The 17,216-nt window shown below is 48.3% G+C and overlaps 1 protein-coding gene and 1 long non-coding RNA gene across 7 annotated transcripts in view; one reads left to right on the top strand and one right to left on the bottom strand.

Annotated features, from left to right (window-relative positions):
- Nucleotides 1–1,789: 1,789 nt before the first annotated feature.
- LOC144733838 (uncharacterized) lies at nucleotides 1,790–11,505 on the top strand. The gene is made up of 3 exons (XR_013588430.1): nucleotides 1,790–5,254; nucleotides 7,051–7,376; nucleotides 8,335–11,505. It is a non-coding gene; the product is annotated as an uncharacterized LOC144733838 (long non-coding RNA).
- Nucleotides 11,506–13,589: 2,084 nt separating this feature from the next.
- LOC144733837 (immunoglobulin superfamily member 11-like) overlaps nucleotides 13,590–17,216 on the bottom strand; it is a 53,680-nt gene continuing 50,053 nt past the window's right edge. For all 6 annotated transcript variants that reach the window (XR_013588425.1, XR_013588426.1, XR_013588428.1 and 3 more), the window contains one exon: nucleotides 13,590–15,797. Coding sequence is in view for 1 of the 6 variants with exons in the window: in XM_078615843.1 (XP_078471969.1) it covers nucleotides 15,761–15,797 (37 nt within the window). In the remaining 5 variants the exon portion in view is untranslated. The remainder of the gene's footprint in view (nucleotides 15,798–17,216) is intronic.

Raw genomic sequence — 17,216 nt, 5'->3', positions numbered from 1 at the left:
GCGACAAGACGCAGCTCCAGCCCAGCGACCCGGACGTCCGTGAGACGCACCGAGGTACGCTGCGAGCAGGGGATCAACGGACCGCCGTGAGCACCTAACAGTGAGTAAGGAGGTGAATTAGAATCATAGCAGATAAATCGGGAATAGGCATAAAGGTATCAGCGTAGGCCAGCCTCGTCGACTCACTGATTTAACACCTAGTTCCAGGTAGCGGACAATAAATCATTAATAGCGAAGCGTGGCCTCGTGTGATCTCGTGAGCGGTGCGAACGCGTGTAGTGCTGCGGCTCGCCTCGTGGGAGCGCTGCGCAGAATGGCGCGAGAGTGGGTGTCGCGTGTAGAGCTGCGTGTGTGCGCGTGCGTTCGCTCCGCGTAGGATACAGGTGCGCGATCATAACGTGAGTAGTCAGTGTGGAGTTGGAGTGCACGGAGCTGTGTGTGTGTGCGTACGTTCGATCCGTGTGGGTTGCAGGTACGCGATTAGGAAAGGGAGGTATCATGGTAGCGTAAAGGGGGCATAATACTACTCGGTATCTAACCATGCCTACTACGCGGACCCGCGGTGGAGGGGAATCCTCGAGCGACGGCTCCCACACCATGGGTGAGGAACCGAGCAGCGGTTCGCTTAGCAGCGGGGGGGGGGCGAGGGATGATGTTAGCCCGGCCGTTAGCATTACCGAGGGAGGGATCTCGGGGGCCAGCGACCCCCACACTTCCACGTGCCCCTGACTCCTCCCTCTCGGATCGTCACATCCGGCCTGCCCATTTACGCTCGCATTACACCACCTCCCCCCCGTAAACAAAAATCCAGCCGTCCTCGGCTAAAACAGGACAAAATAATGCGAGCGAAGGCATCACAATCAGTAGTCCCCCAGACACAACAGAGATTATAACAACAACAACACAAGTAACGAAAGGGGAGGGATCAGGATCCGGAACAGAACACCGGCCCGTCCTCCGCGCAACAACAACAAGAATAAGAATGGAACAATGCACAACAACGGCAACCGACACGCAAGAATGGCCGACGCGCATAACCCAGGAATGTGGTGTCTTAGAGCGTGTCCATGTTGCTGTTCCATCCGCTAGGCTCAAGTCCAACGTCAAAGAGCAATTGGTAGAGCAGGAATGATGAACGGGCGCCCAATTTCTCCTTTAAGTCCTCATCCAGTTAGCACACCAGGTAACACCCAGTGTGTCAGGCGCCGAAGATCTGTGACGAGAAGGAGAATCCAACCCCCTGAGGCACAGCACAACAACGCACATCCGCATGTCGTACACGACAGCCACCCAAACCCAGGGTAGTGGAGATGATGTAAATCCGGCCCGCTTAAGAAAACCCCAATAAATACCCAAAATAGACGCCCCAGTATTTACATTTTAACAACAATATTATTTACACGTGACTACAACAACAACAAAAATTCCTGCTCTTGCCCACTAGCAGTCCTCTCTTGAGGACCAGCACAGACATCTCACGTACACAGCATGTACCCACTGTCACTCTCAATAAAGCCCCCAGTCGCACACCCTCGCGTGGAGAGAGCCACGCTCCCCAGCGGTAACGTTTAACTCGCCATAACCCTCACCTTGGTCGTCAAACCACAGCATACTCTCGGCTAGTGCAATTTCGGGGATGAGCAGCAACTCGGCCATGCTCCTCCCTTATTATCCCATCAGCGATGGACACACACCAGCATCTTATAGTCTGACGCTTTATAGCCAAGGGAAGATTCATCCCTCGGCAAGGCCAGACACCATCGACCCCCCCCCCCCCCCCACGGGGCAATGTTCCCTTATACATTCAACAACACCCTAACCCAGAGCGGAACAAGTCCGCGGCCCTTCCCGCTGGAGGACCCGCATAGAGAATCCCTGCTCCATGCCAGCCAGGTTACCCCGTTCGCTGGCACGTAACAAAACCTCCACTCCAGAATCCCGTGAGCCCCCGGCACACCAGGTTCAGTCTGCCACCGCACAACTGAACCACGACTCCCCGAGCCATATGAGCACACGGACCATTAATTCGAGACATACCACGGAGTGTCTTGCCTCCGGGCTGTCAGGTCAGCCATCAGCCATAGGCCGATGTGAGCACAACTCGGGCATCACCCACTCAACAATGGCAGGCATATACAGATGAAATATTTGCCCCACCGAGGGTTTCCCCGCGCGCTCAAAATGGCGGCCCCCTGCACAAAGCGCATCGTCGCAATTTCTGGAGCGCACTCAAAATGGCGGGCCAACGTGCGAACACGTCGCCAGATTTCCCCGTGCGTGCACCCCAGCTGCCCTTTGCTGGGGGCACAACACACATTCCCCGTCACGTTTTAACAACCCCCCAATGATAGGACGCACAGCCGCAGCTCGCTGCGCACAGCAGTCGTATCGGGGGATTTTTTACCCATATTTGACCAAACACATTTCTTACACACACCGACTCGCAAAACAACCCCTGGCCGCATGCAATCAACAGAATGAGCGACGCCACTTGGCGGCAATTTACGGCCCCTTCACCCTTAACAGCAGAGTCACCAACAACAGCATCATTGCGCACTCTCATCGCGCGCCCTCTCTCTCAACAAGCGCAATTACCCATGAATACACACGCAATCTCGTGTGCATAAACACCCATACAACCACATTTTTGGGTCCCCCCCGAATTTTTACCAATTTCCAAACAGGTACGCACAATTAATGACAATCCCGAACCCAAAGGTCAAGCAATGCACCGCACTCCGTATATCCATACAAAACAGTGTAAACAGCACATGCTGTTTACACAAGCGTACATTTAAGCACAATAGCAAGCAGATCTGCAGGCAACCATAACACCATTAACTCTGTCGCACCTTGCAGCAACAACAAAAATATTCTCTCTTTTGCAATCAACCACATCGCACACGGAACCTTGCAGCAACAACACACCAAAAAAATTTTTTTTTTTCAATTTAGCACGTCGCACACGGCAACCCACGAGATGGTAGCAACGCGGGATTCACTACGCAACCGAGTTAATAATTAACTTCGCCATGAAGATAACATCTCCTTGCCACAACGCACACACACTAATTGACACCGAGCAAACAAGCAGATAGCGCGTCCATTGTCAACACACACACACAGCCCGAACCGCGCTCTGCACGCTCGAGACATGACAACAATCGCACCCCGGCACACGCTAGATGGGTGAGGTGTGTGTTAGGGCCGGGTGCGTATCGTTACGACTCGCCCGGGGCAGCAGCAAGCAGAGGACGGCAGGGTGGTAACTTGAGACGCCTCGCAGAACTCGTTCGGTGACTTGACTGCTCCGGTGTCTCGCACACGAGCCAGGACGGAAGAGCTCCCGCCCCAGCTGCAGCAGCGTCGGCGTCCTCTCCTTGCGGCTCCTCCTCGCAAAACAGCAGCTCAGCAACAGGCTGCACACCACGCGGCGCCTCCAGATGGCAGCGCACGGCCGCCTCTCCGCCGCGATGTTGAAGATGGCGGCGTCTTCCCGCCGCGGCGACGACAAGATGGCGGCTTCCCGCCGTTTCTCCCCGACCACACCCAAGATGGCGGCGCCCTGCCACGTGTTGGAGAGGCGGGAAGCGTGGGCCAGGCCCCAATGGCGGACGGCTCAGCCCCACTCGGAGGCTCACCGCTTCCAGGCCCGTCGCGTGGCCGATCCGGCCTCGTCGCCGGCGCCACCAGGGTGACAAAATCCAGCAGACTGGCCCGCAGCGATGCAAGTTGGACCCCCACGTGGCCGCTGGAGGACGTGTGCCGACGGCCGTTTTTTCGTCGTCAGAAGACGTAACAAGTGGGTTATGCTTTTTCAAGTGCTCGGCCCTCTTCCTCGATGTTATTTTGCCTTGAAAAAGTCCACTCTGACACCAATGTAATAAAGGACTCCGCCACACGATGTTGATCTCCGTTGGTCCTTTATTTGTGTTCGTCTTCCGCTCACCCCGCTGGCCTCCTCCTCGGCCCAGCGTCGTCTCTCCTTGCGCCCCGCGCACTCTGCAGCTACCCTGCTGCTCCGCTCTGCAGCCACACTGCTGCTACGCTAGCCCTGCAGCTACTCTGCTGCCTGTGCAACCTCGCACCCTCTGCTAGCCTCCGCTAGCTCTGTAGCTACTCTGCTGCTCCGTGCAACCCCGCACGCTCTGTGTGCCCCGCACACTCTCCCTCTGCTCTCTCCGCACCCCGCTGGCTGGCGCCGTCCGGTGAGCCCCCTCAGCCTCCAGGCTGAGGGCACGGCGGCCACCCAATGTGGTCTCCCTCTTCACTCCCTCGACTCTTCAGATGTCTTCCTGTCTCCTTCCTATAACCTCACCCCCACGTGACCCTGACTCCACCCTCTTTCACGTGACCCTGACTCCTCCCTCTCGGATCGTCACATCCGGCCTGCCCATTTACGCTCGCATTACACCACTTTGCCGTCAGCAGCCCGTGTTATTACATTACATTTTGTGATAAAAAATTGAACCAAGATATATTTTTGAATGCATATATTTTTTATGGCTGCTCGTTGCAATTAATTTGCAGTGGTAACAAGTCGTTGACTCGTTGTAAGTGAGGCATATTACTCCTAAAATAACAGTCAATTTTAAAGCAACATGGCGCTTACCATGCGGTCGTCCTGTCAGAACATTTAATTTGTTTTCGATGAATATGAATGGCATCCTTTTAAAGCTGTGTAATCCGATATGATCATCGTAGTAAAAACATTGTTGACATTTTAGCTCATAATATTTTTAGGCTTACCTTGTTTTTTTCCAATAATTTCAAATTAATTCTGCTTATCTGCAGCACATAGTCGAATGAGGGCACCGTAACGACATCCATCCAGCGGCTGGACGAAGTTCTGCGTTAAAAAAGCGGAGTGACAGTGGCGGTAGTAAGATGGGCAGCAGAACCAGCTGTAGGAAGTTATCACTGAAGGCCTATGAAACAAGTACCTCGGGCCACCTAGACGAACCTTCATCCGGCCCTGGTATGTATAAACACATTCTAATGTGCATCTATTAAGACAAATTGCTAAACATGCAATGTATCTTTTTCCACAGGTTATATATTGTCAAATTCAATATATCACATTCCTGCCAGCCATTTTTCTTATGCCATGTGATGGTTTTTCCTCTGGCAACCTTCGCAATGGGAATGTCTTCATCAAAGATTTAAGTCCCAGCAATCACGAGTGGCATCACTAGGATACAAAAAGTGGCTGTCGCTCTGCAGATGGCTCACAACTTGAGGGTGCATTCTACAGGTAATTCCACAAAGCTTGAGATGTAATGAAACGCCTAAACTGTACACACACATACTTATGCCTTCACATCAATGCTTCATTCAATGGCATTAAACTACACAATGTATGGATGCATCTGCACAATTATAACGGTGCATCCATTAATGCATCTTGAAGTCACAAAACATGCATCCTATGGCATGTGTAAGGATTCGATGATTCTATACTTGCATGTTGCTCTTATGTGTTCAGCTCACATTGCCCTCCCCGTAGCCACCAGAAGCCACTCCATTCACCACAATGTACGGATGATTGATTGTTGAATCAAATCGCGACAATGAATACCTTGTACCCCGGATTGCTCTCAACGAGAGAAAAACACGTGAAGAAAAATCATGTGCACGTATGGGTAATGTAAAGATTTATGAAAAATAAGAATGGGTTTTTACCCTGTCTGGCAATGAAACGGGAGTTCTTTCAAGGTTTTCAAACACCACGTAGATGTGTTTTGCAAGGCATCAAGTCTGCATTAAACACATGTACTTGTGGCAAAACATGCAAACAAACATAATGTATGTGTAATAAAGGTCGCGGAGGCAACTTCTGGAATCAGGCTTGTTTAGTAACTTTCTTCCACAGCTCTCATCGTACGGGCTCCTCTGCTATCTGACTCCTTCACGCTGTTGGCAGACAGCGTGAGAGGGAGGGATAGAGAGTCAGAGAGATGACCGTCACGGCCACATGGCAGGCTCTGGACCTGCGCTCCCGCGTGGCTTCTCCCTTCGTTCGTTCCAGTTCTGACCACGTGTTGCCCGTCTCCACCCCTTTTAATCCCTGGATCACGTGGTGCCTCTCAGCCAGTCCTGGGTAACCTCCCTGGAATCTTCCAGATACCATCCTCCGGTCCCAGGACCACGCCCCTAACTCGTCCCCCCATTGGCTGTGGCTGAAGCCAGCAGGGCCAATCATCTCCTTCCAGGTGTCACCTTCACATTACGTCAGGGCCACGCCTCTACTCCTCTCCCCATTGGTTATGGGCCTGGACCGGTAGAGTCAATCATTATCAATAAGGTGTGACCACTTAATCACCCAGGTGTACCCTCACATTACATATGCATTGCCTTGGTAACTGATCGGCCTACACCAGAGACAGCCTTTTATATGGCCTTGTCTCACCACCAGTGTTAGATCAGAGAATGCCAGTACAAGACAATGCAAATATCACTACATTATACAGTTACATTTATGGGACCCACAAGTACATGTGGTTTATGCAGACTCGATGCCTTGCAATATATATCTATTTGGTGTTTGAAAATCTTAACACAACTCATGTTTTATTGCCAGAAAGGGTAAAATCCATTATTTTTCATAATTTTGGATACTGGCAAAGAGGTCCCCACAGATATATGTAAAGCTTACTAACATGCGTTTATCCTCGACAGTAATGAATTAGGATTACATAAACTGACAGGCAGCTATCAGGACAAAAACGCAAATGAATGTTGTGAAATCATTACTTTTGGTTCTTGCATGGATTGCGTCCGAACATTTTTTTTACTGTGGCTTGATTTTTTTTTTTACTGTGGCTTGATTTTTTTTATTACTGTGGCTTTGTTTTTGTCTTCAGTTCAGTAAGCCCCCCCCCCCCCAATCGCAACACAACCTCACGGCCGAGCCTTTGCTCACAGAGGATAACACGTGGCAGGGTTATCCTGGTCCCATGTTTACACACAGACGACACATGCGTGGTGCATGGTCACTTTTAACCTCGGTTGGAGAAAACCGTTTACCAGCAGTGTCCTCTTCTCCCACAGGCACCGCTGCTGCTGCCACCCAGGTCATAGCATCGGCAGGGACATCAACAACTCAACCGTATCTTACCCTTGCCGTAACGGTGTGGACTCTGGTCTTCCTTCTGTTGCTGCTGGTGCTTCTGTACTCGTGCCATCGCCACTGCTGCCACAACAGTGATTGGTGCTGTTGGAGGAGACTCAGAAGTATTTGTAGCCGCAGCGGTGAAGGTGGTGGTAGAAGGAGTATCAGAGAGGGTCACCCTACGGCACAGGGGAAGGAAGGCTCGGACGAGACGCTGCACCCTGCTGCTGGAGAAACGCGCCCCGTGGAGCTGGAGATGAGTGAGGTTTGTGAAATCCTTATCCTTAAATCGATCTCAATCTCCATGTTTGTAGATATTTAGCTGGGTGGTGGAGTTGGTGGCCACCGTGGCGCCCATGGAAGAGGTGGGAGTACCCAAACTTTGCCCCACCACCACAGGCGACCTGCTGATCGACTGCCTCTGGGGGAAGGGGGGGGGTATGGAGGGATTTAATCAAATTTCTAGAGTGCAGGTCACCTTGGGTTGTGCTGCTCATCAATGAAACCACGGCAGCATCTTTGCATCACAGTGGAGCCGCGTGGTTTGCGTTGCTGCCCTTTGCTGCCCGCCGCCACGGCATGGTGGGATAACTCCACCATACAAGCGCGTTGGCCACAACCTACCCTCTCGGTGTGCCGTGTCGATCTTCGTAGGTGCTACCAGCCACGGTGGCTAGGATATGTTAACTACCTTGCATGAAATACAGGAGGTCGTGTGTTCGATTCCGACCCTGACGCCTGCTGTATACTGTATTTGGATTTTGTGGTGTCTCTCTCTCTGCCCATGGTGAGATTTTAACTACCTCGCCTGGTATACAGGAGTCCGTGGGTTTGATCCCGACCCTGATGCCTGCTGTGTATTTGGAGTCTGCGTGTATCTCTCCCCGTGGAGCAAATTGGCAAAGTAGGGGGCACAGGTGGTGCATCGGCCAGTGATCTCAGTCGGCCAACCGATGGAACCTGGGTCTGCCCGTGACCTCCTCCTGCACCTAGCCTAGCACGGCAGTCAACCAATAGTACCTGGGTCTATCCCGTCACCTCCTCCTGCACCTAGCCTGGCATAGCAGTCAGCCCATGACCTGTTAGTAGAGAGCCTTAATATACTGCAAGGGGCTTCCGAGTGCACCTGGCCTGGCATAGGCGTCGTGATGACCTCATCACTTATACGTGGCGGTATTGGTATTGGTGTTCATGTGTGAATTTGTGTGCGTGAATGTCGACAGATCGTGTATGCAAGCCTTCAAACGGAGCCTCTCCCTCCTGGCACGCAGGCTCACGGAGCTCCCGTAGAGGACGTGACAACGGTATATGCGACTATCGTGGCATTCGGTGGGGAGAACGAACTTCCAGACTGAAGAAATGAACCGGCGTGCATCACTAAGTGGCGGAGACGTCACCACGTGCGCTTGTGCTAGGCTAGGTGCACTTTGAGGCCATCACGTGAAGTGTTGAAGTCCCGATGGCAGGGGGTCACGCGACAGACCCAGCAGGTACCATGGGTTTGACTGACTGAAACGACTGGCAGATGCACCAACTGTGCTCCCCACTGTGCCAGGCTAGGTGCAGGAGGTTATGAAACAGACCCAGGTGCCATGGGTTTACTGTTGTGCCAGGCTAGGCGCAGGAGGTCGCGGAACAGATCCTGGTGCCATCGATTTTACTGAGTTGGCTGGCAGATGCACCACTGTACCAACTCGGTGCATTTTATTCGCCCGGCGCTCCGCTCGTTGTGAGCGATATTCATTTGCCGTCTGTAGTTGCTGGAGGGCGATCCCTCACCTAGCCAGTGTCAAGCCATTGTCACGCCGCAGTTGAAGAAGGCTGGAGCAGACACTTCTGACGTGAAAACTACAGGGCGAAGCTATTATAAATCTTGTGGCTATTCTTGGGCGTGAAAAAAATCTCATCCCGAGTCTGCAGTCAGCGTGCCAGCTAGGTCACTGAAGAGACATCACTCCTGAAGTTTAACCACGACACTTGCATGGCAGCCGCCTACACATGGCCGGATTGAGGTTCTTGTATGCCCTCGGTACTTCTGTTTCGTAGGCCTTCGGCGATAACTTTCTACAGCTGGTACTGCTGCTCATGTTACTACCTCCGCTGCAACTCCGCTTGTTTCATGCGATACTTCAAATTGTGAAAGGGAGCCTTCTTTTTCGAAGCTAAAGCTGATTAAAAAATATCTCTACAACCAACCGTAGGACAAAAACGCTTGTCTTCCCTTTGCACTGCTCTCTATTGAGAATGAGATTGTGCTAAAACACCATTATAAGATGTTATTTGCAAATTTAGCAATTCATCTCGAAAAGTTCATCTCCAGTGTTAAGTTCTCACCTTATTCAAAAACCGACTGACACGACTGCCTCTTTGTATATACATTATTCCTATCCTTGCTATATAAATATATTTGTTCAAGAAGATACCTTGGTAAAAATTGTTATCATACAAACAACAAAGCAACATGGTCAACATTTTTATTCGTAGACCCTTTATTTTTCGTAGGCCCCAGGCACTTTGCCTACTGTGGCCTATTTGATAATACGGCCCTGTACCCACAGTAAAGCCGTCTTACCGGATCTGTGTGATTCGGTTTGACATGGACGAGCTTGACACCTCGGGTGATCGCCTGCAGAGCACATCCGGACTTATGGGTGCCGTGACCTCACGGACTGAAGTCTTCACTGCGAGTCGGCCACATGCGGTGTGACATTTGCTCGAGGCCAGTCAATGAGACTACAGGTGTCACGCGATTCCCCGCAAGGAAGTTGATTCAGTCCAGTGTGCTTCACCACCAGATGTCACGGTATCAAACTAAACTAGTTTTATTTTTCTCTCCGCCTAAAGACGACCGCTTGTGTTGTAATCAAAATGTCGTCGTTTTTTATTTTATTTTTTATAAATTTGAATCTATCTACGTGACTTTACCGAAAGACCCAAAGAATAGGTAAAGCCCACTGAGCTTCCTAGCTCTTGGCCACACGTGATAGCTCGATCAAAGTGGCCTATCATTACGTTCAAATGGAAAGAAGCCAAATACTCTAAACGCGTGATTGTTGATCGTAAATGTGGAGGGGAAAAAAATTGGAGGACCCGGATAAAAATCCATGTGAGCACGGGGAGAGACACTGCAAACTCCAAGTGTACGGCAGGCGTCAGGGTCGGGATCTAACCCACAACCTACTGTATACCAGGCGAGGGAGTTAATATCTAGTAACAGCTTGCTGTCGTACGCCGGACACACAACTCTATCTGCATTTGTATGGCTCGCATATTCCACGCCTGATATCAGAATATGTATTTATCTTGTAGATACCCAGATGAGCTACTGAGGATCGTTTTCATGTCCAGTTGGGGTACGGGGTCAGAGAGTTAAAACAAAAAACAATACAAATAAAATAAAAGATACGAGAGCAAAGCATCGAAAAGGAAAGCAAATCACAAAAAATACTTAAAATAGATAAACGTAAAGCACGTGTGTATGTCCGTTGAACTTCGTTCGCACCAACCACTGCACAACGATGGATGGATCAAAGTTATCAGAATTCATAGAATCACCACCTAACGTGAGTTGCTGAATGTCAGCTCAACGTTGACAAGGACGCCGATACACATTTACGCTCGTAAACATAAAAAATTTAATAAGTAAAAACCCACATGAAGCTGTCCAAACACAGCTTACAACGCGAACGGCTCTGCTTCCAAGTCGCCTTGTCGGAGAGTGATTGCAGACTCACGTATTTTGCTGCGATACAGCGGACATTTATTAAATTCCCTTTCGTAACAACCCGTTTTGGGAATAAGGGATTGCACAAAAATCCGTGGCCTATGCAAGAAATAACCTCAGTTATTTGGCTGTCTAATGGAGGCGGGCCTACGATACGATTATTGGATCGGTTATAATCAATTATGTTCGAGGGCACCGATAACCTCTCTGAAATAACCTCAGTGAGGACAGCTTGCACATAGTCTCAGTGAGGACAGCCTGTACACAGAGACTCAGTGAGGTCAGCTTGTGTAATGTGAGGTTACACCTGGATGATAATGATAGGCTCTGCCGGCCTCAGCCCGCAACCAATGGGGAGTCGAGCCAGGGGCGTGGCCCTGGAGCTGGACAGTATCTTCGGGAAAGTTCCAGGAGTGTGGCTGAGGATTGGCTGCGTGGTATCACGTGGGCCAGGGATTATAAGGGGTGGAGAAAGACAGCACGTGGTCAGTGTGTGTAGGAACGAAGGGGGAAGCCACGCTGGTGCCGTGGTCCCGAGCCAGCCACGTGGCGGGCCGCGGCAGTCTCTCTCTCACCCTGTCAGCCAGCAGCGGGAAGGAGCAAGGGAACCGAGTGTACGAATGCGGTGGAAGGATGTGAACGGAAAACGAATAAACAACTCAATTTCGGAGCTTTCGTGACTGCAGGAATTATTCTGCCCCCTCCCTCTCTCCACCCCGCCCCCTCTCTATATTTAAGGCCTCGTCACAGAAACGACCTCTCTCTTTGTGCTGATACGTGTTCTCTCTCTCTGTGTGTGTCTTTGTGATGTCTGTCTGCTTGTATGTCTGTCTATAGTTTTCTGGTTAGATTTTTGTTGCTATTTCTTTTATACCTGATGAAGATTGCTTGTGTTGCAATCGAAACGTCGTAGTATGCTATTATTTAATTTATTATTTTATCTTTATACGTGTCTGAACGGGATTTATTACACTTGTACACAGAGACTCAATCGAGTCACCCCCTAGTATTGTCTGTGAGCTCACCTCTATATCGAGAGCTTCCATGCTGATTAAATTCTGTAGTTGCTTGACCGGACTCAATGTGTTGTATGTTACGCAAAACTAAACGCTACATGATGAGGTATTCAAAAGTTGGCTCCGCCGATCAACATGTGTAGGGAATCTCCACTGGCATGGGGTGGGGGGGGGGGGTCTGTGATGAATGGGCTGTGTGCATGTGTAGTGAGTCCAACTGAGTCGCAGCCGTTATCTTGGGAGCAACACTATTTCGCATTAACACGTAACACAACACGATCTACACTCGGGTCTCGAATGCCCATCTAACCACGCTATGGCAGAACTAGACACGGTTCGCTATCCCAGTCCGGACCACAAGCTGGGTTCCGGACCGCGTGGCTAGAGGCTTCCTTCTCCCCATCGTGGATCTTCGTAACACCAGCACACGAAGAACCCTGAGCTACTCACAGGGCCCTTGTTATATGCCCCCAGGCTGGGGCTGGCTCCGCCCTTCGTCCCGCCCACCTTCCAGGCCTTTCCAGCTCCTTCTCGAAGGTTCCCGAGAGCTCCTTTGGACCACGTGACCACCCCTCGGCCCCCGTCCACCGGTGGCCCCCCTCCAATATTGTCCGGTCACGTGACAGCAGGTCAACCAGTGTATCATGCCCCAAGGTAACCCTGGCTGGCTAATGCTCCCTCTCGCTCCCTCACAGGGAGCCCGCACTGCACACTGCTCACGTTGCCTCCGAGCTAATCCGCGCTCACCCAAGCCCCGCTAGGGCTGGTACTACATCCCTTAACCAGGGTTGCCCGTAATGACAACACATTACCGGCCGTGGCTTCGTAAGAAAGAGTGACGAGCAACGGCAAGCAATCAACCTGGAGGAAGGGCGGAAAAGCACCAAGCATCGAACAAGCCAGCATCGCAGAGGACCAGCTGCAAGCGCAATCGTGCACCGCCAGAGAGCACGGAGCAGGAGAGAGTGCGCAGCCAGCGCCACCAGCTCCACCGAGCAAGGGTGGCTGCCACCAGCGAACGAGCTACGAGCACATCTTGCATCGCCAAAGAGTACGAGCAGGAGGAAGGGTGTCAGCTGCTAGCGGACGAGCTGCGAGCGCGATCGAGCACCTTCAAAGACAAGCGTCGTGCTGACTCAGCTCATCCAGCAGTGAAAGGAGCCTGCAGCTGCCGCCGAGCGAGAGAGAGCGAGGAAGCCGTGTGTATGATACACCCACACTCACACCACTCATCGCAACAAGGAATGCCCAACCTCGACGTCTGCTTAACGCAAAGAGTTGAGCAAGGAGACAATCCACCCACACACACATAACGCGCATATTGGGACTAATGAGAGTACTCCAAAGTTATCTCTGTGTTTCAAAAATGGTGGCCATCCTAAGGTGGTGCATCAACTATTAGCTGATCATGAAAAGCATTGCTGCCCATTGAGTTACGTGGGATATGGTCGTTTAGAAGTATTTTTGTCATTCTTTTTGTTAATTGCATAACTGTACCAATGAATTAATTGATGAAACTAAACATTTAGAAACTTATGTTACGAATCTACACACTCACAGGGAGACTTGTGTTGAAATCTTTTTTTTGATGACAGAATCTTGCCCGCAAATTTATTGAAGCCTTAACCAATTGATAAGCATTTGCTAGACAAGCAGGCACACTGCCGCACACCATTGTTCCAAGACATTTCGTTAATTGCATAATATTACCAATGAATCCATTGAAGTCTACTTTTGCTTTCAGAACATGTTTCTTTATTGCTGTTCGTATGAATATTGTTACATTCATTTTTAAGAACTTTTTCCTATCGCCGTATATGCTTGCTTTACTCTGAGGAATTAATCGATTGCTCTGTTATCCAGTTTAACAAACGTAATCATTGAGGGTTAAATGTACGGATCAATGAGGAGAACATCTCCAGGAGTACTGTGTTGACAATTCCAAGCAAAAGAGTTCGTATATTCGAGTGTTATGTTTTTTTTGTTTAGAGATTAAAGTTGTTTAACACAGAAGTGTCTGAGTAGTGCCTTCCTAAGTTCATGCATAATAATCTTGATTATAAGAACTGTATCCTGCGAAGAGATTCGAATTTTGAGACCTGACATAAAAATACTAAAACATAATCAGTAAAGTTAAAGTGAAATTCATTGTATTATCCCGATTGATAATACAACCCTAGACAACGAAGCCGAGCTTAATCAGCATACTAACATCACACTTGCATAACTTCATACCATTAATTGTATTATCCGGATTGATAATGCAACCCAAGACAACGAGGCAGAACCCAATTATCATAATTGAATACATTATCATAATTGCATACACTTGCATATCATAATACAATCACAACTCTCTAATTAGTATACATTACGTGCATAATTGTATAAATTAACATAGCTTTGGAAAATTATACGTTTTTCCATTTTGACTACATTTTTCTTATTTTAGTCATTTTTCAAGACCCGATATATGCAACACGGAGACGCACAAACACGTCGGTGAATCCACTTATTTTGCAATAAAATAATGTGTCATAGGACGCCATTCCACGAATGATTAATTATCGAAGTTTCTGTGGACCCTGCTGTTCCCGTGGATTAAAACGTCGCCCATGACAGTTCATCTGGCAGCAAGACAGCTCTGCCTCCTTTGCATGTTTGTTCCTCGACATTTGTTTAGGCTGCAGCTTGGAAGTGACCATTAATAACCAACTCAAGGCAAGCCTGAAGGTTCTTGTAGGCCATAGGCACTTCTGATAATTATCATATTTTGCTACTGGCAAAGGAGGTTCCAATGGTGTAAATGCTTACCCGAGCTCTCATACTCTGATGGTGCATTGTCTTTGAGTTGTGCGCCTTTTGGCGTTATCTGGTCCAACACCATGTGAGACTAGGCTATAAGAAAAGCTGTCTCGGTTGTGGACCAATCAATTTCAAGAACAGTGCATACATTATCAGAGTTGTGTTTTTTGTTTGCATTCTGACCGCAGGTATTGTGGTCAATGCAAATTTGACTCCTAATAAAAACAGGTGTCAGTTTTGTTACCAGATTAAAGGACAAAAAGCCAATTATCATATTTTGCTACTGGCAAAGGAGGTTCCAATGGCATAGGCACTTCTGTTAGTAGGCCGTCAGTGATAACTTTCTACAGTTGGCACTGCTGCCCACTCGCTTGGTTGTGCGAAAAACACAAAAGGTGTTATTGATAATTTTGCAATAAAAACATCTCGAAAAGTCCACCTACAATGTTAATTTCTCGAAACTTATGAAAAAAAACGATTGAAATTACTCTGCCTTTTTGTTGATACACTGTGCCTATCCTTGCTATATAAATATATTTATTCAAGAAGATATCTTGGTAACATTTTTTATCGTACAAACAACAACAAAACATTGTAACATTTTTGTTTTCGTCAGCCCTAGGCACAGTGCCTACTTTGGCCTATTGGATAACACGGCCGTGACCCAGAGAGAGAGATGTCTCGTCGAGCTTGAGAACACGGTGGCTAAGAGATGTTCACTACCTTGCCTAGTACACAGGAAGTCGTGGCTTTGATCCCGACCTGGACGATACCTGTTGTATATTGGGATTGTGCGGTGTCTCTCTCTCTCATTCTCCATGATAGCATAGATTTTTCTCCGGATCCTCCGTTTTTTTCCTCTACATTTAAAATCTACGTCATGCGTTCAGGGTATTTGTATGCTGCTAAAAATGTCCACGTGACAATAAGCCACTTCGTTGAGCAATCATTTGTGGCAAGATCACTTCTGAAAAAAGAGCTGCATAGAGCAGTGGGGCCTTGCCTTTCCCACACCTCCGATCTGCATGGTTGGCTGCGCACGGTGTAAAAGAAGTTCTAAATAAATACCTGGAAAAAGAAAAATAAAATAGATGACTTCTATGTTTAAATGGCATTGAGGGGAACTTCTTGCTCAGTCGATCTATGAAGGAACAAGAGAGACAAAACAATGAGCTTCAGTTTTGAGAGTAATAACAATAGATGAGTTTGGTGGATTCCATTTACGATATATTAATTATTTGGATGGGAATGGTGGGTGTATAACACATACTTGTGGCTGAGAGACGGGAGTCATAATAATAATGATTGTCAGTTTAACAGGTAGGAGGCTTTCACAAACCAATATTATTCATAATAGATGTTTTTTTGGGTTAGATCGTTTAAGACCGAAACAGGGGAAGGATTTCTCCCCAACTCTGGCTGTTGCCTGATGAGGCTGAATTGTAATTATCGGCGAAACGTCACAAGGGTACTGGAATTGTAAATGTAGTTGTGGGTTACTCTCCAACACACAACCGGGAACTAATAACTAATTTAATAGTAGGTTTTTACCCTTTTAACTGGTACAAAACTGACACCTTTATTCAAGGCATCATGTTTGCAATGACCACAACACAAGTAGTCAAAAAAGCAAACAAAAAGAAGCAACTCTGATAAGGATGATAATATGCACTGTCCTTGAAGTTGATTGGCCCACACCCGAGACGGCTTTCTTTAGAGCCTAGTCCCCATTGGTGTAGGGCCAGATGACACCAGAAGGCGTACAACTCAAACACAGTGCAATATCAGAGTATTGAGAGCTCGGGGTAAGCATTTACACTATGAGATCTCTTTTACCAGTGGCAAAATATAATAGTAGGTTTTTACCCTTTTAACTGGTACAAAACTGACACCTTTATTCAAGGCATCATGTTTGCAATGACCACAACACAAGTAGTCAAAAAAGCAAACAAAAAGAAGCAACTCTGATAAGGATGATAATATGCACTGTCCTTGAAGTTGATTGGCCCACACCCGAGACGGCTTTCTTTAGAGCCTAGTCCCCATTGGTGTAGGGCCAGATGACACCAGAAGGCGTACAACCAAAACACAGTGCAATATCAGAGTATTGAGAGCTCGGGGTAAGCATTTACACTATGAGATCTCTTTTACCAGTGGCAAAATATAATAGTAGGTTTTTACCCTTTTAACTGGTACAAAACTGACACCTTTATTCAAGGCATCATGTTTGCAATGACCACAACACAAGTAGTCAAAAAAGCAAACAAAAAGAAGCAACTCTGATAAGGATGATAATATGCACTGTCCTTGAAGTTGATTGGCCCACACCAGTTAAAAGGGTAAAAACCTACTATTATATTTTGCCACTGGTAAAAGAGATCTCATAATTTCGATTTAAAGCTTTCGTGACTGCAGGGATTCATCTTCTTGGTTCTTTCGGTAAAGTCACGTAGAAGGGAAGTAATAAAATAATAAAAATAAAACATAATAAAACAATTCTCACGACGTTTCGGCCACAACGCAAGCAGCCATCCTCAGGCGAAGAATGAAACACCCCAAG

The sequence above is a fragment of the Lampetra planeri genome, chromosome 48, assembly GCF_965212315.1.
Source record: "Lampetra planeri chromosome 48, kcLamPlan1.2.h2, whole genome shotgun sequence".
Classification (NCBI taxonomy): Eukaryota; Metazoa; Chordata; class Hyperoartia; order Petromyzontiformes; family Petromyzontidae; genus Lampetra; species Lampetra planeri.
Note: the sequence above shows the minus strand (reverse complement) of the source record. Positions and strands in the feature narration are given on the sequence as shown.